The sequence below is a fragment of the Amia ocellicauda genome, chromosome 14 (assembly GCF_036373705.1).
Source record: "Amia ocellicauda isolate fAmiCal2 chromosome 14, fAmiCal2.hap1, whole genome shotgun sequence".
Taxonomy (NCBI): domain Eukaryota; kingdom Metazoa; phylum Chordata; class Actinopteri; order Amiiformes; family Amiidae; genus Amia; species Amia ocellicauda.
In genome coordinates this window covers 8,821,742-8,845,395 of record NC_089863.1, presented here as the reverse complement: position 1 = coordinate 8,845,395, position 23,654 = coordinate 8,821,742, and the positions used below count along the sequence as shown (strand labels likewise).

At 41.4% G+C, this 23,654-nt stretch overlaps 6 protein-coding genes across 7 annotated transcripts; 3 read left to right on the top strand and 3 right to left on the bottom strand.

Moving 5' to 3' along the window:
* Window positions 1-62: 62 nt before the first annotated feature.
* LOC136768534 (uncharacterized) lies at window positions 63-2,108 on the bottom strand. Its single transcript, XM_066722785.1, has 2 exons — window positions 1,242-2,108; window positions 63-927 (listed from the first exon to the last, which is right to left on the bottom strand). The coding sequence occupies exons 1-2, from the start codon at window positions 1,732-1,734 to the stop codon at window positions 245-247; spliced, it is 1,176 nt and encodes a 391-aa protein (XP_066578882.1). The 5' UTR covers window positions 1,735-2,108; the 3' UTR covers window positions 63-244.
* Window positions 2,109-2,840: 732 nt separating this feature from the next.
* On the bottom strand, window positions 2,841-4,946 carry LOC136768535 (uncharacterized). Its single transcript, XM_066722786.1, has 2 exons — window positions 4,084-4,946; window positions 2,841-3,769 (listed from the first exon to the last, which is right to left on the bottom strand). The coding sequence occupies exons 1-2, from the start codon at window positions 4,574-4,576 to the stop codon at window positions 3,096-3,098; spliced, it is 1,167 nt and encodes a 388-aa protein (XP_066578883.1). The 5' UTR covers window positions 4,577-4,946; the 3' UTR covers window positions 2,841-3,095.
* A 779-nt stretch (window positions 4,947-5,725) lies between these two features.
* LOC136768537 (uncharacterized) lies at window positions 5,726-7,753 on the bottom strand. The gene is made up of 2 exons (XM_066722787.1): window positions 6,926-7,753; window positions 5,726-6,611 (listed from the first exon to the last, which is right to left on the bottom strand). The coding sequence occupies exons 1-2, from the start codon at window positions 7,416-7,418 to the stop codon at window positions 5,938-5,940; spliced, it is 1,167 nt and encodes a 388-aa protein (XP_066578884.1). The 5' UTR covers window positions 7,419-7,753; the 3' UTR covers window positions 5,726-5,937.
* Window positions 7,754-7,782: 29 nt separating this feature from the next.
* Window positions 7,783-11,573, top strand: LOC136768552 (endonuclease domain-containing 1 protein). 2 transcript variants are annotated; one of them, XM_066722811.1, is made up of 3 exons: window positions 7,783-8,446; window positions 9,357-9,794; window positions 10,650-11,573. In XM_066722811.1, the coding sequence occupies exons 2-3, from the start codon at window positions 9,504-9,506 to the stop codon at window positions 11,220-11,222; spliced, it is 864 nt and encodes a 287-aa protein (XP_066578908.1). In that variant the 5' UTR covers window positions 7,783-8,446; window positions 9,357-9,503; the 3' UTR covers window positions 11,223-11,573. The 2 variants fall into 2 exon arrangements, with proteins under 2 accessions (XP_066578908.1, XP_066578906.1); XM_066722809.1 differs by having other exon boundaries at window positions 7,783-9,794.
* Window positions 11,574-17,112: 5,539 nt separating this feature from the next.
* LOC136768548 (endonuclease domain-containing 1 protein) lies at window positions 17,113-18,427 on the top strand. Its single transcript, XM_066722806.1, has 2 exons — window positions 17,113-17,417; window positions 17,692-18,427. The coding sequence occupies exons 1-2, from the start codon at window positions 17,118-17,120 to the stop codon at window positions 18,268-18,270; spliced, it is 879 nt and encodes a 292-aa protein (XP_066578903.1). The 5' UTR covers window positions 17,113-17,117; the 3' UTR covers window positions 18,271-18,427.
* A 2,933-nt stretch (window positions 18,428-21,360) lies between these two features.
* On the top strand, window positions 21,361-23,290 carry LOC136768547 (endonuclease domain-containing 1 protein). The gene is made up of 2 exons (XM_066722805.1): window positions 21,361-21,676; window positions 22,267-23,290. Exons 1-2 carry the CDS (start codon window positions 21,365-21,367, stop codon window positions 22,837-22,839), a joined length of 885 nt encoding a protein of 294 aa, XP_066578902.1. The 5' UTR covers window positions 21,361-21,364; the 3' UTR covers window positions 22,840-23,290.
* Window positions 23,291-23,654: the final 364 nt, after the last annotated feature.

Below are 23,654 nucleotides of genomic sequence, written 5' to 3'. Positions count from 1 at the left end.
ACCTATTTTGGTTTTCAGGAACCCCATTAAAACATTCTTTCCACACAGACCAGATAGGCATGTAACCAAAGATCTCCTTTATCAAGGGAGGAAAAATAAATTATACATTTTTAATTAGCTATACAAAAAATAAATGGAGCTACATTTTCAGGTCAGAATCAGGCAATGCAGGAACTTCATTAAGCATTGAGGTTTCATATCAAAATACAACTGATGTCTTGACATTCTGGCTCTTGGGGATTATTTATTTTTTCAAGATCTGCAATGACAAGTTGGCAAGCTTTGGTCCATCCGATGTCAAGTGACCCCTGAGGGTCATCCTGTGCCTTTTGAGGGTGCTCAGATGTCTAAAACTCTTCCCACACTCAGAGCAGTGGTAGCAGTAGGACTTCTCCTCAGTGTGAGTGCGCTCATGTCTTTGCAGGTAACTCAGCCACTGGAAGCCCTTCCCGCAAGTGTTGCAGACATGCGGTTTGGGGTGCATCGCTGGGTGCACCGCTAGATGTCTCTTCAGGTTTTCCAGGTTACTCAGCTCTTTACCACATTCAGTGCACCGAAACCTCTCGACAGTTTCAGGTTTGGCATCTCCATGACTCAAGGGAGGTCTGACACTGGACGGGATCTGAATGCTGCCCACGGGTCCGAGAAGAAGGATGTAGTCCACAGCAGGCTTTGGTAGCGCAGACTTCTCTTCCATCTGACTGGATTCCATTTCCGGCATCATCTCTTTGGTGCTCGCCGACTCCAGGTCAGCGGTGTCCTTGTTGTCAGGGGCAGTCTGCGGTTCACTGACCTTCTCTGCGTTTTGTTCCAGCTGGAAGATCTTCTCGGTCGGTCCAACACATTCCAAGTCAGGTGTCTCTTCTTTAACAGAGGCACATTCACCCCTTCCTTTGCTTTCAGCACAGAGCTGCTCATTCTCAATATCTAAAGACATACACACACACAAACATAGATACACTATTACAAACTGTAAATCTGTAACTAGCAGTCAAATCAAATCAAATCTTGATCATATCCAAAGGGAAAATTAAGTATGGAGTCAGGGGTTAAAACATTCAGCGACACACACAACAACCAACAACACCGTTACATACAGGGCATAGAAATACAATCTTGAGACAACGAAATATGCATGCAGTGACTAATTAAAAGTATTTTATCTTATCTATACGATGTAATACATAATATTTTAAATGTGTTATTCTGGGAAAGACGATGTTTACTGTAGTAAACTTTACCTTCAGTCCTTGCCCGTTTCTGTGTGTGCGGCGTGTCGGTGACGTCACCGCGAATCACTTGCTCTGTATCATCAGCTCTGTCTGACTCTTTGGCATTATCTGTCCGTTTCTCTTTCTGGATGTCAGAAAAGGCGGAATTGCTGCTTGGGACGTTATGTGTCGGGTCGGGGAGAGTTGGGCAACACTCTTCTACTTGTTCAACACGTTCAAAGCCCACACCGTGTCTGTGTGCCTCCCCGACAGCAGAATCGCCCACCGCGGTGCAGCCCCGGTGCTGCTGCGGGGCTCTGACACTGTCGCGCATGCGCGCCACTGCCTGCTCGGACATCCGCAGCTTCAGCCTCAGCGTGTCGATGTCCCTCTGCTGCTCCGACACCACTGTCTGGAAATCGGCCAGTTTGCTACTGAACACCACAGCGATTTCCTTTAAGATGGCACCGATGGCAGACTTCACTGTCCGCTCCACACTGGGGGCAAACTCGCTCACGTCCATGTTCTCCGGTTTCTTTTCCACACTTCTGGGGTTTCCAAGAAGTTTTCCGTCAGACACTCCGGTACATCGAGGATCTGCTTTCAGTTCACATTATACTTGAACATGACAACCTGTCTGTTGCTGGTGTTAAAATGCATAATCAACATTTCCCCAATGAAAACAAACTAACCGAAAAAAGACGTTTCTTTTCTGTTGTTTTCACCACGCATACCTTTTAAACTCCCTGTAGTGTAGACAACGACGCTGTCTGCACATAAAAACCTTATGTTTGAAATATCCAAATTAAATGCAAAATAACATTATATACAAAACTTATTCTGCTGCAGAAACAAACCAACCTCACTCGGTTCCTGCTGTTGACTGACGTCACTCCAATGACGCACATAGAATGCGCCGGCCTGGCTCTCGTCGCTTTATTAATACGTCTCCAGGCGGCCCTTCAATTTTGTAATTGTTTTAAAATAATTCAATATTTTTCCGCCGCTACTCGATTATTATATATTTTTGGTAGTATTGTCCTTTAATAGTATTTATGTTTCTAGTGTATTTTGCAAACTGTTCACTAATGCTCAACAGGCTAACACAAACTTGCAGAAAACTGCTTCTGAATTTCGACAAGGTGGCGCTGTTGAGCTTAATTTTAGATAGACCCCATGCTGTTCTTTCATAACCATTGTGTACATGCAATGATCCCCTGCCCTTACAAGATGCACTTGCTTGTTATCAAACACATATTTTGAAGTAACAACTATGATTATACTCACATTGTTCACCAACAGAATTCTTAATTAAAAGCTGCAAAAGAAAACAACAACCCAAACCCCGCTAGATCCAACTGGTTTCATTCTGGCAGTGATAAGGCTGTGGTTGGGTTGTATTTTGGAACTGCCAAATAAGACAAGACAGAAAAGTTGTAGAAACATTACCCCTGACCCAACAGTGCCATTATGGGTTCTGTGATTGTTGCACAGTAACATTATTTGTACATTTAGGATCTCTGGAATTACAACAACAATCCTGTGCAATTATATTTGCAGCATTTAGATACTGAACCCCAGAAACACCATTCAAACATATTAATTCATTCAACACAGACCAGCTAGACGTGTAATCAAAAATCTTCTTTATCGCGTGAGGAAAAAATACATCTATTTTTTAATTTCATTTATTAGCTGTAGAAAATTTTAAAAGAGCTACATTTTCAGGTCAGAATCAGACAATGTAACTTCACTACTAAACACCCAGGTTTCATATCAAAATACAACTGACATCAGGGTCAAGTCGTATTTGGCGATCACAGGTGACATTTGAAAGACCACAGATGTAACATGGACCTTGACATTCTGGTTCTTGGGGATTATTTATTTTTTCAAGATCTGCAATGACAAGTCTGCAAACTTTGGTCTGTCCGATGTGGAGTGACCCCTGAGGGTCATCCTGTGCCTTCGGAGGTTGCTCAGATGTCTAAACCTTTTCCCACACTCAGAGCAGCGGTAGGGCTTCTCCCCAGTGTGAATGTGTTTGTGTTCTTGCAGGTGTCCCAGCCACTTGAAGCTCTTCCCGCAAGTGTTGCAGTAATGCAAATTGGGGTGCGTCGCCAGGTGTCTCTTCAGGGTCTCCAGGTTACTCAGCTGTTTGCCACATTCGGCGCACTGAAACCTCTCAGCAGTGGGACGTGTCTCAGGTTTGGCATCTCCAAGATTCAAGGGAGGTCTGACACTGGACGGGATCTGAATGCTGCCCACGGGTCCGAGAAGAAGGATGTAGTCCACAGCAGGCTTTGGTAGCGCAGACTTCTCTTCCATCTGACTGGATTCCATTTCCGGCATCATCTCTTTGGTGCTCGCCGACTCCAGGTCAGCGGTGTCCTTGTTGTCAGGGGCAGTCTGCGGTTCACTGACCTTCTCTGCGTTTTGTTCCAGCTGGAAGATCTTCTCGGTCGGTCCAACACATTCCAAGTCAGGTGTCTCTTCTTTAACAGAGGCACATTCACCCCTTCCTTTGCTTTCAGCACAGAGCTGCTCATTCTCAATATCTAAAGACATACACACACACAAACATAGATACACTATTACAAACTGTAAATCTGTAACTAGCAGTCAAATCAAATCAAATCTTGATCATATCCAAAGGGAAAATTAAGTATGGAGTCAGGGGTTAAAACATTCAGCGACACACACAACAACCAACAACACCGTTACATACAGGGCATAGAAATACAATCTTGAGACAACGAAATATGCATGCAGTGACTAATTAAAAGTATTTTATCTTATCTATACGATGTAATACATAATATTTTAAATGTGTTATTCTGGGAAAGACGATGTTTACTGTAGTAAACTTTACCTTCAGTCCTTGCCCGTTTCTGTGTGTGCGGCGTGTCGGTGACGTCACCGCGAATCACTTGCTCTGTATCATCAGCTCTGTCTGACTCTTTGGCATTATCTGTCCGTTTCTCTTTCTGGATGTCAGAAAAGGCGGAATTGCTGCTTGGGACGTTATGTGTCGGGTCGGGGAGAGTTGGGCAACACTCTTCTACTTGTTCAACACGTTCAAAGCCCACACCGTGTCTGTGTGCCTCCCCGACAGCAGACTCGCCCACCGCGGTGCAGCCCCGGTGCTGCTGCGGGGCTCTGACACTGTCGCGCATGCGCGCCACTGCCTGCTCGGACATCCGCAGCTTCAGCCTCAGCGTGTCGATGTCCCTCTGCTGCTCCGACACCACTGTCTGGAAATCGGCCAGTTTGCTACTGAACACCACAGCGATTTCCTTTAAGATGGCACCGATGGCAGACTTCACTGTCCGCTCCACACTGGGGGCAAACTCGCTCACGTCCATGTTCTCCGGTTTCTTTTCCACACTTCTGGGGTTTCCAAGAAGTTTTCCGTCAGACACTCCGGTACATCGAGGATCTGCTTTCAGTTCACATTATACTTGAACATGACAACCTGTCTGTTGCTGGTGTTAAAATGCATAATCAACATTTCCCCAATGAAAACAAACTAACCGAAAAAAGACGTTTCTTTTCTGTTGTTTTCACCACGCATACCTTTTAAACTCCCTGTAGTGTAGACAACGACGCTGTCTGCACATAAAAACCTTATGTTTGAAATATCCAAATTAAATGCAAAATAACATTATATACAAAACTTATTCTGCTGCAGAAACAAACCAACCTCACTCGGTTCCTGCTGTTGACTGACGTCACTCCAATGACGCACATAGAATGCGCCGGCCTGGCTCTCGTCGCTTTATTAATACGTCTCCAGGCGGCCCTTCAATTTTGTAATTGTTTTAAAATAATTCAATATTTTTCCGCCGCTACTCGATTATTATATATTTTTGGTAGTATTGTCCTTTAATAGTATTTATGTTTCTAGTGTATTTTGCAAACTGTTCACTAATGCTCAACAGGCTAACACAAACTTGCAGAAAACTGCTTCTGAATTTCGACAAGGTGGCGCTGTTGAGCTTAATTTTAGATAGACCCCATGCTGTTCTTTCATAACCATTGTGTACATGCAATGATCCCCTGCCCTTACAAGATGCACTTGCTTGTTATCAAACACATATTTTGAAGTAACAACTATGATTATACTCACATTGTTCACCAACAGAATTCTTAATTAAAAGCTGCAAAAGAAAACAACAACCCAAACCCCGCTAGATCCAACTGGTTTCATTCTGGCAGTGATAAGGCTGTGGTTGGGTTGTATTTTGGAACTGCCAAATAAGACAAGACAGAAAAGTTGTAGAAACATTACCCCTGACCCAACAGTGCCATTATGGGTTCTGTGATTGTTGCACAGTAACATTATTTGTACATTTAGGATCTCTGGAATTACAACAACAATCCTGTGCAATTATATTTGCAGCATTTAGATACTGAACCCCAGAAACACCATTCAAACATATTAATTCATTCAACACAGACCAGCTAGACGTGTAATCAAAAATCTTCTTTATCGCGTGAGGAAAAAATACATCTATTTTTTAATTTCATTTATTAGCTGTAGAAAATTTTAAAAGAGCTACATTTTCAGGTCAGAATCAGACAATGTAACTTCACTACTAAACACCCAGGTTTCATATCAAAATACAACTGACATCAGGGTCAAGTCGTATTTGGCGATCACAGGTGACATTTGAAAGACCACAGATGTAACATGGACCTTGACATTCTGGTTCTTGGGGATTATTTATTTTTTCAAGATCTGCAATGACAAGTCTGCAAACTTTGGTCTGTCCGATGTGGAGTGACCCCTGAGGGTCATCCTGTGCCTTCGGAGGTTGCTCAGATGTCTAAACCTTTTCCCACACTCAGAGCAGCGGTAGGGCTTCTCCCCAGTGTGAATGTGTTTGTGTTCTTGCAGGTGTCCCAGCCACTTGAAGCTCTTCCCGCAAGTGTTGCAGTAATGCAAATTGGGGTGCGTCGCCAGGTGTCTCTTCAGGGTCTCCAGGTTACTCAGCTGTTTGCCACATTCGGCGCACTGAAACCTCTCAGCAGTGGGACGTGTCTCAGGTTTGGCATCTCCAAGATTCAAGGGAGGTCTGACACTGGACGGGATCTGAATGCTGCCCACGGGTCCGAGAAGAAGGATGTAGTCCACAGCAGGCTTTGGTAGCGCAGACTTCTCTTCCATCTGACTGGATTCCATTTCCGGCATCATCTCTTTGGTGCTCGCCGACTCCAGGTCAGCGGTGTCCTTGTTGTCAGGGGCAGTCTGCGGTTCACTGACCTTCTCTGCGTTTTGTTCCAGCTGGAAGATCTTCTCGGTCGGTCCAACACATTCCAAGTCAGGTGTCTCTTCTTTAACAGAGGCACATTCACCCCTTCCTTTGCTTTCAGCACAGAGCTGCTCATTCTCAATATCTAAAGACATACACACACACAAACATAGATACACTATTACAAACTGTAAATCTGTAACTAGCAGTCAAATCAAATCAAATCTTGATCATATCCAAAGGGAAAATTAAGTATGGAGTCAGGGGTTAAAACATTCAGCGACACACACAACAACCAACAACACCGTTACATACAGGGCATAGAAATACAATCTTGAGACAACGAAATATGCATGCAGTGACTAATTAAAAGTATTTTATCTTATCTATACGATGTAATACATAATATTTTAAATGTGTTATTCTGGGAAAGACGATGTTTACTGTAGTAAACTTTACCTTCAGTCCTTGCCCGTTTCTGTGTGTGCGGCGTGTCGGTGACGTCACCGCGAATCACTTGCTCTGTATCATCAGCTCTGTCTGACTCTTTGGCATTATCTGTCCGTTTCTCTTTCTGGATGTCAGAAAAGGCGGAATTGCTGCTTGGGACGTTATGTGTCGGGTCGGGGAGAGTTGGGCAACACTCTTCTACTTGTTCAACACGTTCAAAGCCCACACCGTGTCTGTGTGCCTCCCCGACAGCAGACTCGCCCACCGCGGTGCAGCCCCGGTGCTGCTGCGGGGCTCTGACACTGTCGCGCATGCGCGCCACTGCCTGCTCGGACATCCGCAGCTTCAGCCTCAGCGTGTCGATGTCCCTCTGCTGCTCCGACACCACTGTCTGGAAATCGGCCAGTTTGCTACTGAACACCACAGCGATTTCCTTTAAGATGGCACCGATGGCAGACTTCACTGTCCGCTCCACACTGGGGGCAAACTCGCTCACGTCCATGTTCTCCGGTTTCTTTTCCACACTTCTGGGGTTTCCAAGAAGTTTTCCGTCAGACACTCCGGTACATCGAGAAGCTGCTTTCAGTTCACATTATACTTTAAATTGTAAAACGGCATAATGAACGTGTTCCCAATGAAACCAGATTAAACAAAAATAAAATGTTTATTTTATATTCTGTTGTTTTCACCACGCATACCACACTTTATATTCCGTGTACTATCGATAGCAATATGAGACAACGACACTGTCTTTACATAAAATCAATTTGTTAAATGCATCCCAATTAAAAGTAAAATAACTATCTACAAAACTAGTTCATCTGCAGAAAAAGATCTAGCCCGCTCGTTTTATGCTGTTGACTGACGTCACTCCTGTGACGCACACAGAAAGCGCCCGCCTTGCTCTCGTCGCTTTATTAATACGTCTCCTGGCTGCGTTTCAATTATATATATATTTTAAGAGTTTAATTAAATAGATAATTAAATGCATTTTTTCTGCTACACATTTTTTTATGTTATATTGACCTTGAATATTACTTAAGTTGCTACTGTTTTGTGCAAACTGTCCATTAAAGTCCAGGTCCAGAAAACAGGCTAACACAAACTTACAGAAAACTGCTTCTGAATTGTGGCAAGGTGGAGCTGTTGAGCTTAATTTTAGATAGACCCCATGCAGTTCATTCATATCCACTGTGTACATGCAAAGGTCCCTTGCCCTTACAAGATGCACTTCGTTCGTTATCAAAACACAATATATATCTTATGTTTTCTTGTGTTTTTGTTATGCAATTTCCCATACATCTCCAGCATTGTTTAATGTTCCTTTGTGGAGAGTTGAACACAGAAGAGTAAAACAGCACTCCTTGCTCTGCCTCTCCCAGCATGAATGGAGAACAGCCTTTTATACCCCAAGTCTACACTCTAAAAAGTATAATTTTATGTGTGTTGGGTCAAGTTGGTTATTTACTGCTCTGAGGTATTAACCCAGCGTGTGGATTCTTTCTTTGAACCAATCACCGTCACCTCTAGGTAAGCATTTCAAATCTTTCAGAAGCAGTTTAAAGGTAGTACAGGTAAGTCATATTTTTATTTAATTTATAAATGGCAGCAATTGCAGCAGACCCACAATGGTTTAAAAAAGGTGTTTAAAACACTTTTATGCATATGTGGTGAAAAGTATGTGGTGTGGCGTCCTATTACTGTTTTACTGTCACTATTTAAATCATTGTGGATTCAAGCATTAGGCATCACTCACTCAAACATAAACCCCTCGAGCTAATGGTTTATTTGTGTGTCTTTGCTGTCTAGTCTTTAAGGCTGCTTCCAATGGTGGCTACAGGAGCAGACAGTGGAAGAGGCATCAAATGGCTTAGCTGGTCTAAGCTGTTTTTTGTTCACCAGGGCTATCATTATAGTCACGTTGTACACCAACAGAATTCTTAATTAAAAGCTGGAAAACACAACAACAACCCAAACACCGCTAGATCCAGCTGGTTTCACTCCAAGGGTTGTATTTTGGAACTGCCAGATAAGATGTGAGAGAAAAGTTGTAGAAACATTACCACTGACCCAACAGTGCCATTATGGGATCTGTGATTGTTGCACAGTAACGTTATTTGTGCATTTAGGATCTCCGGAATTACAACAACAAACCTGTGCAATTATGTTATATTTGCAGCATTTACACACTGAACCTTTCTTTTTGTTTTTCATTTAACTGAAACCTTTGCATTCTGTGTATGTTGTTATGCACACGTTGTTTCTCTGCGGTGTAGTTTTATACATGCAATTTGACAATGTCTGCACATGTGTGTTGCCACAGCATCATATTGTTCTAAGTTCACTATATTACAATGTTACATTGTCATAGGCTACAACAGGAAAACATATCCAGTGTTTCAATCTTGAGGGTTTTGAAAGTCCTTATCTGTGTTCCCAGGCCGATTATTGGTCGGACACAGCCGCCCTGTGTGTGTCAGCATGGTTAGTTTGCATACAGAAAGGTGCTGAAGCGCACCATCACTTCCAGCTGAAGTTGTCTGTGTCCCGCAGGCTCCTCTCCCAGTGGGACAAACTGGCTCTTAACATGAATCTCTTTCACGCATCTGTCTTACTTCTGCTTCTCAACCACGTTTCGTTTTTTTGGGCATCCGTGGGAGACAATTTTAAAGACTGTAAGCAGTTCCTGTACATGCGGTCCTCGCCGGTGGGGTACAAGGGCGACAACCTGAAGAAGATTTGCCAGAGGTACGCCAACAAGCCGCGCTTCGCCACCCTCTATGACGCCGCCAAGCGCATCCCGGTGTTCTCCGCCTACACCTTCAAGAAATCCGACGGGCAGAAACGCGTGGATGTGCCCTGGATGTATGAGCCTCAGGTATTGTTTCTAATACATTTCACACTTGATATCATTCTTGTTATTAACGGAATGAAGTCCAGGCTGCGACAGTTTTGCTGAGCTGATGTAGCCTATTGATAAGTGTGTCAGTACTTCAGTACTACTAATCAGTGGAAGATTCTATGCATTTGTTCAAGTATCAATTAATGTCATGGTCTGCTATGTATGTATTTAGATATTTATTTATCATGCATTTTTAATAATGTACTGAATTACAGATGTCCTATTGTAGTGTGACTTGCCGTTTACACAAGAAACATTTTACATAAGAAAGCATTACATAAGTGCAGTAGCCTACTACATTAAGTACAAAATGTAATAAATATACATCCCAGGACAATGAGCTAGGCCTATTATTAGGCCTATTGTTACTGTTGGTGTTGCAGTCAATTTGTCTGTAGCTTTAAAACATTTTTGCAAATTGTTGGCTAATGTGTCCTGTACTTATTTTAGTGTGGATTGAGCAGTTTGCCTTTAGTTTACCACAAAGACAAAGAAACATAAGAAAAGTTACACAATATTTTCTCTTTCGGACTTTAACTAAAGGGTGAAGAAGATGGTGGTGGAAGGGTGGTATCTCCTTGTGTAATACAACTGGCACATCCTCCAAACTATAAGAGTTATTATTATTTTATTTTTACTCAATTTCTTAGCAGACACCCTTATCCAGGGTGACTTACAATTGTTACAATATATCACATTTTACCCATTTATACAACTGGGCACATAAGAGTAGCAAATTGATTGTAGTTGAATAAAATGTGATTTCCTGTAATTAATTGTGGTTGATAATTAATTAATTAATATATGTATGTACTTGTGGATGTATTTCAGTTGGCATCACCGGACGAAAGCGGGAATATGCAGGTCCTCCCTGAAGGCGGCCCCGACGAGCTGATTGAAGAGAGTCAAGCTGTGTTGCAAGACTACGCTGACGCCATTTTGTACGAGAGAGGCCCTTTGAACCCCGATGAGCATCAGTCTGACAACGACGATAAGGCGGCCACCTACACCCTCACTAACATAGTCCCCCAGGTAACTACCTTCCTGGAAGATTCATGGACTGTCTATGTGGACTCCATTCGGAAAAGGCTAAACAATTTCTGTAGAGGAAAATCATATGTCGTCACTGGAATAACAACCTCAGGTAACATGATACACCGAGGACATGACAAACGGCTGGCTATACCAACATACCTCTGGTCCACCTACTGCTGCCCCAGATATGACAGAAACGCCCCCTACGATGTGAGGTATATGTTCCCCACCTACGCCGCGTTTGGCCACAATGACCAAGTAGACAACAAGATAACCGAGGTTCCTCTGAAAACCCTTGAGAGTTTCCTGAAGAATAAAACAAATGTTGACCAAAACTTCAGCATATTCTACAAAGATTGCATTTCCTAAAACGCGGATTTGATCCCAAAGTGTATTCTCTGAAAGGGTTGAGAATTCAGTCCTGTATTTTTATTGCTATTTTATTCACCAATATAGATAATTTTAGAAGAGTGTGAATTCATTGGTGTGTATTTAAAATTACTTTAAATGTTTTATTCTATTTAAATCTAGAATGAAGACGAATGAAAATGTATGGTGCATTGGATGTAATTGTATTTAGGATAAAATGGGGTAACAACGATTTTCATACCACTTACTATAGTGTATTGTAAACACAAGATGTTCTTACCTTGCAATACTTTATATCGTATCTGTCATACTTTTAATAACTGCAATTATGACTGGAATAAAATGTTGACATGAAAAACAAATCTCTTCACTGTCTGTTGTTGGATTGGTGCATTTAAACTTTAACAATAACTTTCACAAAATGAGAAAAATTGCTCTGAAACAAGAAATCCATTTTGACACTCCCTCTGTGTGTAAGAACTTGTAACAATGAGTTTGATTCCTTTCAAAACTTGAAGCCATGCCTTCAAAACAAGCCTTAAAACTAAACATACAAACAATGGGCAAGACCAGATCAAAACCCATTGTTACACAGAGGACTTGCACTCTCTTTCTGTACGGCTCAGATAGCGAAGTGTTTTGAAGGTACTCCCATGGCTAAACTAAACTATACACACAAGCTGTATTTGACTGATTATGTGATAAAGGTCAGTGAAATGATAAACAGTGAACAAATGTCACAATAAAGGACAGTCCTGTTCTGTAACTCTCATGGGGCAAAAAAACAACATGCAAGCATCTGTCGGTGTATGCATTGTGAAGTCTCTGAGAACCACTGCAGTTTAAATGTGCTGGTGAAAAACATATTCCTGTAACTGTGACAGAGCAAGAGCACTCCATTTTAAAACACAAATGATCCTGAGATTGTAATCGATTTCCGCTTGACGATCAGAATTAACTTTTAACAAAACAAAGCCAAGGTTGAATACCGTGTCATATACATGGTTCATCACTTTCATGATTTTTGACTTTGCGTGATGCTGGCCTAGTTTGCCCAGATTGTTTTTTGTTATTCAACTAATAGCTTAAATACTGAGGATTAACGCAATCTTTAACCACTAAATGCAGAACTGGAGTTTTAAATGAAACTTTGGAACGTTTTTAGTTTGTTCAGCTGCTTAATTACTACAGTGAGGGGAAAAAAGTATTTGATCCCCTGCTGATTTTGTACGTTTGCCCACTGACAAAGAAATGATCAGTCTATAATTTTAATGGTAGGTGTATTTTAACAGTAAGAGACAGAATAACAACAAAAAAATCCAGAAAAACGCATTTCAAAAAAGTTATAAATTGATTTGCATGTTAATGAGGGAAATAAGTATTTGATCCCCTATCAATCAGCTAGATTTCTGGCTCCCAGGTGTCTTTTATACAGGTAACGAGCTGAGATTAGGAGCACTCTCTTTAAGGGAATGCTCCTAATCTCAGCTCGTTACCTGTATAAAAGACACCTGTCCACAGAAGCAATCAATCAATCAAATTCCAAACTCTCCACTATGGCCAAGACCAAAGAGCTGTCCAAGGATGTCAGGGACAAGATTGTAGACCTACACAAGGCTGGAATGGGCTACAAGACCATCGTCAAGCAGCTTGGTGAGAAGGTGACAACAGTTGGTGCGATTATTCGCAAATGGAAGAAACACAAAATAACTGTCAGTCTCCCTCGGTCTGGGGCTCCATGCAAGATCTCACCTCGTGGAGTTTCAATGATCATGAGAACGGTGAGGAATCAGCCCAGAACTACACGGGAGGATCTTGTTAATGATCTCAAGGCAGCTGGGACCATAGTCACCAAGAAAACAATTGGTAACACACTACACCATGAAGGACTGAAATCCTGCAGGTCCCCCTGCTCAAGAAAGCACATGTACAGGCCCGTCTGAAGTTTGCCAATGAACATCTGAATGATTCAGAGGAGAACTGGGTGAAAGTGTTGTGGTCAGATGAGACCAAAATCGAGCTCTTTGGCATCAACTCAACTCGCCGTGTTTGGAGGAGGAGGAATGACCACAAGAACACCATCCCCACCGTCAAACATGGAGGTGGAAACATTATGCTTTGGGGGTGTTTTTCTGCTAAGGGGACAGGACAACTGCACCGCATCAAAGGGACGATGCACGGGGCCATGTACCATCAAATCTTGGGTGAGAACCTCCTTCCCTCAGCCAGGGCTTTGAAAATGGGTCGTGGATGGGTATTCCAGCATGACAATGACCCAAAACACACAGCCAAGGCAACAAAGGAGTGGCTCAAGAAGAAGCACATTAAGGTCCTGGAGTGGCCTAGCCAGTCTCCAGACCTTAATCCCATAGAAAATCTGTGGAGGGAGCTGAAGGTTCGAGTTGCCAAACGTCAGCCTCGAAACCTTAATGACTTGGAGAGGATCTGCAAAGAGGAGTGGGACAAAATCCCTCCTGAGATGTGTGCAAACCTGGTGGCCAACTACAAGAAACGTCTGACCTCTGTGATTGCCAACAAGGGTTTTGCCACGAAGTACTAAGTCGAAGGGGTCAAATACTTATTTCCCGCATTAACATGCAAATCAATTTTTTTGTTGTTATTCTGTCTCTCACTGTTAAAATACACCTACCATTAAAATTATAGACTGATCATTTCTTTGTCAGTGGGCAAACGTACAAAATCAGCAGGGGATCAAATACTTTTTTCCCTCACTGTATATGTTAATGCCAAGTTACACGAAAAAAATGTATATCTTAATAAAGAAATCAGAGAATAGGTCACTAAATTAAATGATCAATTAAAACAAGCTGATTTCATAGGCCCTAAAAAGGAACTCCAGTTGGGCCTTAAAGTCATAAAAATAAGTGTATTAGTTCTTACTGAGGCAACAACCCTAGTTGTGGTTCACAGAGAATCTAAAATTAAATAATTTCTAAGAAATGTCCACATTGCTCAACTAGGCAAAGCAAACCACAAACAAATTACCCGTGATAGAATGTAATTGAAGAATAAGCGATCTTGTGACTCCCACTATGCACTGAAGCTCCATTTAAATACAGGAAGGACTGCTGATGAAGTTAAGTGAACAGATATCGTGCTTTGAAAATTGCCCACCCCTGTTCTAGGTGGTCTTCTATTGTATTATGTAGCAAAAAGGTTAATTTTGTATTGGACTTATCTTCACAGCACTGGGAATAAAGTTCTGCTTTCTTGATTGTTTTTGGTATTATTATAATTAATATGTAAAAGGTTTGTGGTTCCATCAAAGCAAAGAACAGGTTGCTTAAAGAATTAGCATGCCAATTCATGCCATTATATATAAAAAAATGTGTACTACTACTACTACTACTACCTTATCAAGGGCAACTTACTATATACGGATTTCACAAGACACATTAGAATGAGAGAAAAAATACAATATTCAAATACCAAATGAAGTCAGTTCAACGTAATGCAAAATATAGGGCAAGATTCATTTATAGTGCAGTTTCCAGTGAAAGCAGAAATGTATCACAGCCACATACAATGGGGTCACTTGTTCACTTTAGTGGGTCATATAAAGGCCTGCTTTGGTTAATGATATATTCCTGTGAGCTCAATACCCCTAGCAGGTCTCCCACTGGCATCCTACAACATGAATCAATTTATTAACCACTAAACATTAACTACACTTATCCCCGTACGCCCACGAAGCACAATCGCGTGTTACACCCAGGGCAAGCACGAGGTACAATCAGTGTGAAATTTATGTTATTACCAGGGCTCTGTACAGTTGGTACGGAAATGTATTTTTGATTGCCAGTAGTAACAGTTTAATTACTATTATCCATATTTTCTAAATATGTCGGTCTACTTGACCTTACGTTCTCATATATTGAAAATAATGATGGAAAAATGAACATGTTGCGTAAACATGGTAATATCCATATATAATACATAAGCCCATGCACAGAAACCTTCAAGTATTAAAACAAACTTGTACTCGCTATTGAATTATTTTCACCCTTCACAAACACTCCACCAACTTCCACAGAGCTTGCCTAATCCCAGCACAACCAGTTCCTGCTGGTTAGCTAAGGATATGTTTTGCATGCAGCTTATCAAGGTAGCTCCCACACATCAGACCAGAGCACACTGTGCATATAATACTAACCACTCACTCGCACTCTGTATGTCCCATGTATCTGTTCGTTTGGAACTATGAAAGCCCTTATAGACTTAGAAGGCTTGTATACATATCCCCCGTTTTCACTCATGTATGGTTTTTGTCTTAATTTGATCACCTGCAAAACTGAAGAAAGAAAGAACAAAGTTGAAGTTCAGTAAGTTCAAAAACAGTAAGAATAAATTTTTGGGGCCTTGTCTAAGTAATGTATATCTTATGTGTTTCAGAAGAAGCATAATTACTACCTAACAGAGCCTTATACTGGTGGTTTTCCAAGATGTGTTGAGTGCTGGCCAGTCCCACCCTAACCCTGAACACACATGCCTAGTAGAAGAGACTGCATTTTGAGTTTACTCTCTATGGTTTTGTTCTACCTTGTTACCATATGTAACTTTAGCAGCACATACATGTATGTCACCTGGAACAAAGGCATCATCCAAATAAAGTACCAGCGGCGTGTATCCAGTCCCCTTGTGGTCTCGTCCATGCCAGCATCAATGAATGAATTTATTTTGAACAGCTCTGTGTGTACTGCAGACCTCTTGGTTGTTCTTCTTTGGACCATCTCTAGGCCTTTCTGCAATGTGGTAGCCCAAACTGTGGTAAACCACACAGGTTAAATTCTTTCAGCTTAGACACATCACCAGCACCACCTATGTGCTCTGCATCCACTGCCGCGAAATGACTCCATGCTTTTTCTCCTGACCAATGTAATGGCCTCCTTGCTGGTGTCTCTAGTAGCACACTCTGCAAACTACAAGCTGTAAGGGTCCTGTTGAGGTCTCACGCATTTCACTCTGGTATTGGGGGCCTTATATTAGTGGCCTGTCAGGTTCCACATAGACTTCCATATAAGGATCTGCAGTCTTACTCCATACTGAACTGATCTTCTATCCTCCGACACAGCCAGCCAGACCCTGAGCTCCACTGATCCCACACTGCCCTGTGTCCCTGCTGTTCACCTGCTCTCTATGGGTGATGGGGCCCCTAAACTCTGGAACACAATGCTGATAGAAATCAGGGATTCGGTTACCTTGAGTGCTTTAAATCTAGTTTAAAGACTTACTATAAAAAAAGGCATTTTCTTAATTTGTCCCTTGTTGTTTTCACTTCATTTAGAATGTACTGTTAATGGTGTTTTTTAACTGGCAAAGCACTTTGAGACGATTGTGCTTGTAAAGGCGCTATATAAAGTTGTTTACTTGTAATACTATCATTATAAAATTGTACACACATCCCTATGTAATGTTCAGTTGTAAAATAACCATTAGTGACCACAATAACCATCTCCCCACTGCAATACTGAGATTAGTCTTTCTGCAACTACCACACCTGTATAATATATTATCAGGAACAGAAGGCTGTTCTGCTAAAATCATTTATCGAAGTGCAATGAACTTAAACTATTGTTGTGCAGAATATATATTTATATAAATTTACTTTGGTTAGGAGCTGCAACACACTGTGCCAAAGACAAAAGAACACCCGGCCTCTTGTATTTGTTGTAAATTAAAAAAAATAGATACAAACAGTTACAGGCAACTACTGCTGGTGACTATTGGTGACTGCACCATACACTGCATTCACGGCCGAGTAGGAGGCTAGTTTGCATACACGGTAGTGATTACGGAGCAGCTGTAACGCTTTCCCTCTTTAAGTAGGCAGTGTGTCTGTCTTCTCTGTTCATATGAGCCCACATCAACTGCAGCATGAAGCTCTCACTGGCCAGCATTGCCCTGCTCCTTGCCTTCTGCGCCGCCTCTGTCCCAGGGGCTTGGGCCAGCGTGGGCCACAGCTTTAGGGATTGCAAGGAGTTTCTGTACAAGGGGACCCCCCCGCAGGGCGTGAAGGACGAGTCCCTGAAAGCCATCTGCCAACGCTACGACAACAGCCCGCGCTTTGTGACTCTCTATGACCCCAAAATGCGCATCCCGGTGTACTCGGCTTACACCTTCAAAAAGTCAGATGGGGAGAAACGGGTCAACTACCCTTGGATGTACGAACCTCAGGTAGGGTGGTTTATTAATGTATTTATTTTGTGTGACAATTTTGGAGTAGGCTACATATATGAATTATTGCAGTTTCCAATTCTGCAATATTGATATAGAGATAAATACAAATGTATGTTGGAATTAGACAACTGAACTTATTAATCTCATGTCTTATATTTCTTTCCAATTACATAATCGCTGGGGCTCTGTCCACAGCATCAAAAGCACAATCAAAACACAGACAGAGGTGGACTAAAACCACCTTTTTTTCCTCTTTCTTATTTCTTTCCAGCTGTCGAGCTCCTCGGGGACCAGCAACATGATCCCTCTCCCACAGGAGAACAGTGACCCCCACATCGAGGAGAACCAGGCTGTCTTACAGGACTATGCCGATGCTGTCCTCTACGAAAGGGGTCCCCTGAATCCGGACAAGCACCAAGCTGACCCCGCCGATAAAGCCGCCACCTACACCCTCACCAACATAGTCCCTCAAATTAAGGACTTCTATAATGGACACTGGGACAGTTATCTGGACAGTATAAGACAGAGGCTTAACAACTACTGTAACGGCAAAGCATACATCATTACTGGGGTAACAACATCAGGGAACGTGATCCGGAGACAAAACGTGGACAGGGTGGGCATCCCCAAATATATCTGGTCAGCTTACTGTTGCCCCAGCTTTGACTCAAACGCCCCGTATGAGGTCAGATACAAGTTCCCCACTTTCGCCGCTTACGGCTTGAATGAGCTGGTCAATAATTATGTGGTTGAAGTGTCCCCCAGAAAGCTAGAGCATCTGCTGAAAAGGGAAATGGACGTGGATCAAAACTTCCAGCTGTTCTACAGAGATTGCATCTCTGACATATGAAGAGTAGGATTGGTCTCTGCCTTGTAGATGATCAGATTGTGCATTAGGTTTACCAGCTGTTCCCCACAAAGTTTAAATGTTCGAACAGAAGAGGGGGAAAAACATTCAGAAAACTGCTGTTGTTCTCTGTGTAATAGAAAGATGTTCTCAAAACTTAATAAAATTATATGACAATGGTTTTCTCAATTGATTTTGTTGATGTTCTATACTTTTTTCTTTATTTCTGTGGAATCAAACACCCCAAGAACAGTTTAGTGCCTTACAATTAATGTAGTTAATGGCCAATGTACAATTTAAGGGTTACTTTTAAATTCCTTATACCCATAAAGATAACAAACATTAACACTATACTATCTATGCACTATGTACATTCTACAAATTAAATAATAATAATACATACTTAATTTTTGTAAAACACCTTTATCCAAAATTACAGGTACTTCTGTTTAATAGTGAAGAACCTACAAAGATTAATTATTATTTAAATTAATAATCATAAGAGGCTTGTGTGGTGGCATGTTCATTTTGTTCACATTACATTACATGCTGCTATGTTCATCATTAATGTACTAATCCACTCTCAGCTTCAAGAATGGAGCTTTATTAAGAACCAAATAATAAAAACAGGATGGTATTGTTGTAGTGCCAATGAGCTTACACTCCCCATGGGCTCCAGTATCCAATGCCTACCTGCAAAATCAGATAGAAATACATATTAGGCTTTTGTTCAGCCTAGGCCACAGTGAGCTACATGAAGCCCACACAAGCCTTTTCACTCTGAACCCAACAGCTCAAGCTGCATTCATCCAGATTTGCATGGCTAACCTCCCATGAAATGGCTATCACTGGACATTTGCCTATGCAAGCTTTCAGCGGTGGCAGAGAAGAAAGATGCAGGGTTAAAGTGTGATCCGTCCATCTTAAAAACATAGCCAGCTGTCATTTAACTATAATTGTAATTCTGCTTTTATTAATGACAGAAGGATCCTGGTTGTCCAAACAGCTGGGGTGTATAGAAAGAGTTTGTGTGTGTGAGCATTGGTTTAAAGACACTTTTGAGCACACATAAAAAAACAAAAACCCTGAAATAAAACCTTTAATGAAACAATAGCATGTACACAGGCTTCCAAGCTTTTATAGTTTTTAGGTTAGACTATCTGCCAACACCTACCATGGTACCAGCATCAGTCCCAGCTGACTGGGTTGGCTCCTTCAATATTATTTAATAAATGTACACAACCCTTGGTGTGCCCAGACCAGACTTGGTTGGTTTGTTTGTTTTTACTAATTGGTTTTAAATATTTAAATAGTTCAAATATGTTTGATTTATTATTTATTCAAATTAATCTTTGAATGTGGACTAAATGTTGATCTAACTACCATATTTATCATTTTTATAGAGCTTCCTGAGAGCTGCCATTTGGGAAGGTTTGAGTTTGTCTCAAGTTTGAGTTCATGGCTGAAGTCCAGGTCCTGTGCATTTGTGTGACTGACTGGATTGTGGTGTTAGAACAAGCAGAGAGAACGTTTAGCACTAATGCGCTCCAGTCTGTGGTATTGCCTGCAATGCTGATTCTATAAAGCCGTTGTCTGATGTCTGATTATCTGATCCCTAGATTGCTCCTCCTGTGGGAATCTAAGAGATCCATTCTTTCTTTAATGTGACCCCCGGTCTCCTAGTGTCTCACCTAAAACACCTGTATCCATTTCCCACATTCTGCAAGTCCAGTGTACTGATCGGGCCCAGCATGTGTATCTTAACTGCCTTATTCTTGCAACAGATAGGTTTCTGTCACAGAAGGCTGATCTAACCTAGTTTTATTCACTGTAATATGGGGCTTAATGTGTTTTTTGAAGAGATGTTTTAACCTCTTGAAAATATATGTTGTTAGTCTGAAAAACAAACAAACATACAATATCCTCTAGGACAAAGGTGTCTGCTTATATAATAATAATAATAATAATAATAATAATAATAATAATAATAATAATAATAATAATAATAATAATAATACAAGCTGCCTAACCCTCATGACTCCCTCGATTTTTCACTTTCTATTGAAATAGACCCATATATAATTTCTCTCTCATAAAAGGCTCTGAATTAATAGACATGCAAAAGTCTGATTAGTAAATATGCATAACTCAGCTGTAAAAGTCTTTCTAGAAATATAGGCTGTAGTGAGGTTTGTGAGTGTAATTCGTTTGTGATTGGCACTCATAAAATGCAAACTTACAGTTTCCTTCAAATGGAAAGTAATGGAAATGCAAATTGTACATTGAACAGTTTCATTGACCAGCGACCATCAGACTGTGTGAACAGCTGATAACTATTTCTTATATGACCACCGAGCAAACCTGCCCACCTGGAACTGAAAATGCACCCTCTTCTGGCTTGAACTGAAGCTAAGTTGGACAATGCATTTACCTATTTAGATTTGATATATTGACATTTTGACTGTTTAAACCTACCTATAGGCTTAAGACTATTGTTCTCCAGGCCCACATGTGCAGACATGGACCAGAGTGTGTGAAAATAAGGGTCTTATTTAATTTATATTTCAAAATCAAGATTTGGCAATTTAGAAAAGCACTTTAGTCGAGCCTTGACTGCATCAGATGTCTAAAACCAGATTTCCGAGACACACACAAATCCAATCCAACCCTAATAAATAAATAAATAAATAGCAATTCGACAAAACCATAAGCCTTAAATTTGGTGTAGACTTCATTGGGTCCTGGTAGGGAAAAAGATCATAAAGTACAGAAGATGTTTACTTTATATTGCACCTTTGTTCCTGCCTGCACTGTACTGATCTACAGAGAGGCCCTCTTGCATTGATTAATCGCCACAAATGAGTCAGCTGCCTTGTAAAACGAGCTTCTCTCTAATACATCTGGCACGACGTCCGCCCTCTGTGATTCTACAGCCCTTTTAAAATCCAATGCAAGAAGTTACATTTCCAGCCAATGATTACATCCGGGGCTTCATTTGCATCCCGGGAGGCGATTAGGAATGGCTAGCTCTACCCACAGCATAAATTTATAATTCAAGTAGTCTGTCCTTGACGATCAGTTCTCAAGAGAGAGAGAGATGACTACGTGCTCAGACATGAAGTGCTCCTGCACCCTTGTGTCGCTGCTCCTGGCTCTCCATCTGTTCGTAGTGGTCAAAGCCAGCGTGGGGGAGAGCTTCGAGGAGTGCAAGAAGTTTCTGTACAAGGGGACCCCCCCTGTGGGGCTGGAGGACCATTCCTTGAAAAAGATCTGCCAGCGCTTCGAGAGCAAACCCCGCTTTGCCACGCTGTACGACACCGTGGACCACATCCCCGTCTATTCCGCCTACACCTTCAAGAGGTCTGATGGTGTCAAGCGAGTAGATGTGCCGTGGATGTACGAGCCTCAGGTACCTAGTTGTTATTATTATTATTATTATTATTATTATTATTATTATTATTATTATTATTATTATTATTATTATTACTATTATTATTATTATTATTATTAGTAGTAGTAGTAGTAGTAGTAGTAGTAGTTGTAGTAGTAATGGTAGTAGTAGTATTAAGTCTTCTCTCCTGGTTAAAATCGTTATCAATAGTTCTTTCATGCTATCACACATATCTTTCTTGCCCAATTTTTATAATATTGTATGTAGCTTCAGTGCTTTTTAGATACATTAGATGAAATTAGATAGGTTTCATGATTTTGTCTATGAATTCAAGTCACATTACAATTCAATCCACAAATAGTGCTGTGAGTACATAGTGAGATTATTATTATTAACAAATTATAGGGGGCTATTTCAGTATTTCCCCATGTCAGGTAGCTGAAGGAGTCACGTATCATTTTTTTTCATCATGATGATTATTTCTATATATCCACTGAACCCTCTATGAACATCAACCCCTCCGAGTCCATATTAGGGTCTTTCAGTTTCTCGACTGCAGAGTGTCTCAGCTGTGTGGGTGTTTAACCTCTTCCTTGCCATTGGTTCAGCTGGCCTCGGCTGCAGGGAAAGACGAGATGCAGCCGTTCCCCCGTGGCAATGTGCACCAGAACTTCGAGGACACGCAGGCGGTCCTGGAGGACTACGGCAACGCGGTCTCCTTCGAAAGGGGCCACCTGAACCCGGACCCTCACCAAGCAGACCCAGACGACAAAGCCGCCACATACACTCTCACCAACGTCGTGCCCCAAGTCAGGGAGTTCAATATCGGCCCCTGGTCTCGCCACGAGGACATTATTAGGCAGAGGCTCAATAACTACTGCCGAGGCACGGCTTATGTTGTAACGGGGGTGACGACTTCGGGGAACATGATCCGAAGGAATAATTTTGACAGGGTGGCCATCCCCACGTATATGTGGTCGGCCTACTGTTGCACTAACTACGATAGAAACGCCCCCTATAGCGAGAGGTACAAGTTCCCCGCGTTCGCCGCGTACGGCCTGAATGACCGGGTGAACAACCACGTGGTCGAGTTGACGGTCAAGAAACTGGAAAACATCCTAAAAAGCATAACCTTCGTTGACAAAAATTTCCAGATTTTCTACAGAGACTGCATCCCATGAAGGGTTTGCTGCATCTTGTTGAGTCCAATTTACTCTAATTGAATCTTCTCCCCAGATAGATTCTCTCCAATCTTGTTAAACATTTTTTTTTAACTGTTATGAGTGTATTATAACCTTAAAGCTGTTTTAAGTAATACTATTTGAAAGAAAGAAAGAAAGGAACAATAATAAAAAATGCTATATTCTAGAACTAAAGTGTTTTTTTTTTTCTTTTGCAAGCATTTACATGTGTTTCTCCTAAATAACTCCTTCTCCCCAACAAAGAATGTCATTTGATACAATAATGACAGATTATGTTTACGTATGCAGTTCTGTTGCAAACTATTATACTTCTGTATGTAAAATGTGACATGTCATAGAAGCATCAGTCTTTGCCCTCACTGAAACACCACCAAATATGTTTAAACATAATGCAAGTTGTCTCACTCACTTCAACTATAATAAAGGTGTCTTTAACAACCCAACTCTTGGTATACATGTATTTATTCATCTGATTTCCCCTTCATAAAAACAACAGATTCAAAGAGGACCACGATATTCTTCTCCCATTATGGTTAAAAAAGTTCCCACTTCCCAAATCAGTTTGATTATCACACACCTAAATAGAACTCAAACGTGGCATAGAATATTGAAATAAACAAATCATGTTAAAATGTTCAAAATCAATCGGCTCCTCTGATATCACACAGACTACTGTTTTACTGGACAGGTTCGTGTATCTGCAATATTATTGATGGGACTGGTCAGTAAAAATGTATCCCAACAGCTCTGGGCCAGGGTAAATTGGTTAAGGTTTTCCACAGTCCATACTTTAT

Bases quoted from the DNA above. Each gene is read 5' to 3' on its own strand.
- LOC136768535 (XM_066722786.1), bottom strand. From the start codon at position 4,576: ATGGACGTGAGCGAGTTTGCCCCCAGTGTGGAGCGGACAGTGAAGTCT. The intron at 3,770-4,083 runs GTAAAGTTTACT...GTATGTCTTTAG, and splicing joins GAAACGGGCAAGGACTGAAG to ATATTGAGAATGAGCAGCTC.
- LOC136768534 (XM_066722785.1), bottom strand. From the start codon at position 1,734: ATGGACGTGAGCGAGTTTGCCCCCAGTGTGGAGCGGACAGTGAAGTCT. The intron at 928-1,241 runs GTAAAGTTTACT...GTATGTCTTTAG, and splicing joins GAAACGGGCAAGGACTGAAG to ATATTGAGAATGAGCAGCTC.
- LOC136768548 (XM_066722806.1), top strand. From the start codon at position 17,118: ATGAAGCTCTCACTGGCCAGCATTGCCCTGCTCCTTGCCTTCTGCGCC. The intron at 17,418-17,691 runs GTAGGGTGGTTT...ATTTCTTTCCAG, and splicing joins CTTGGATGTACGAACCTCAG to CTGTCGAGCTCCTCGGGGAC.
- LOC136768547 (XM_066722805.1), top strand. From the start codon at position 21,365: ATGACTACGTGCTCAGACATGAAGTGCTCCTGCACCCTTGTGTCGCTG. The intron at 21,677-22,266 runs GTACCTAGTTGT...CCATTGGTTCAG, and splicing joins CGTGGATGTACGAGCCTCAG to CTGGCCTCGGCTGCAGGGAA.
- LOC136768537 (XM_066722787.1), bottom strand. From the start codon at position 7,418: ATGGACGTGAGCGAGTTTGCCCCCAGTGTGGAGCGGACAGTGAAGTCT. The intron at 6,612-6,925 runs GTAAAGTTTACT...GTATGTCTTTAG, and splicing joins GAAACGGGCAAGGACTGAAG to ATATTGAGAATGAGCAGCTC.
- LOC136768552 (XM_066722811.1), top strand. From the start codon at position 9,504: ATGAATCTCTTTCACGCATCTGTCTTACTTCTGCTTCTCAACCACGTT. The intron at 9,795-10,649 runs GTATTGTTTCTA...GATGTATTTCAG, and splicing joins CCTGGATGTATGAGCCTCAG to TTGGCATCACCGGACGAAAG.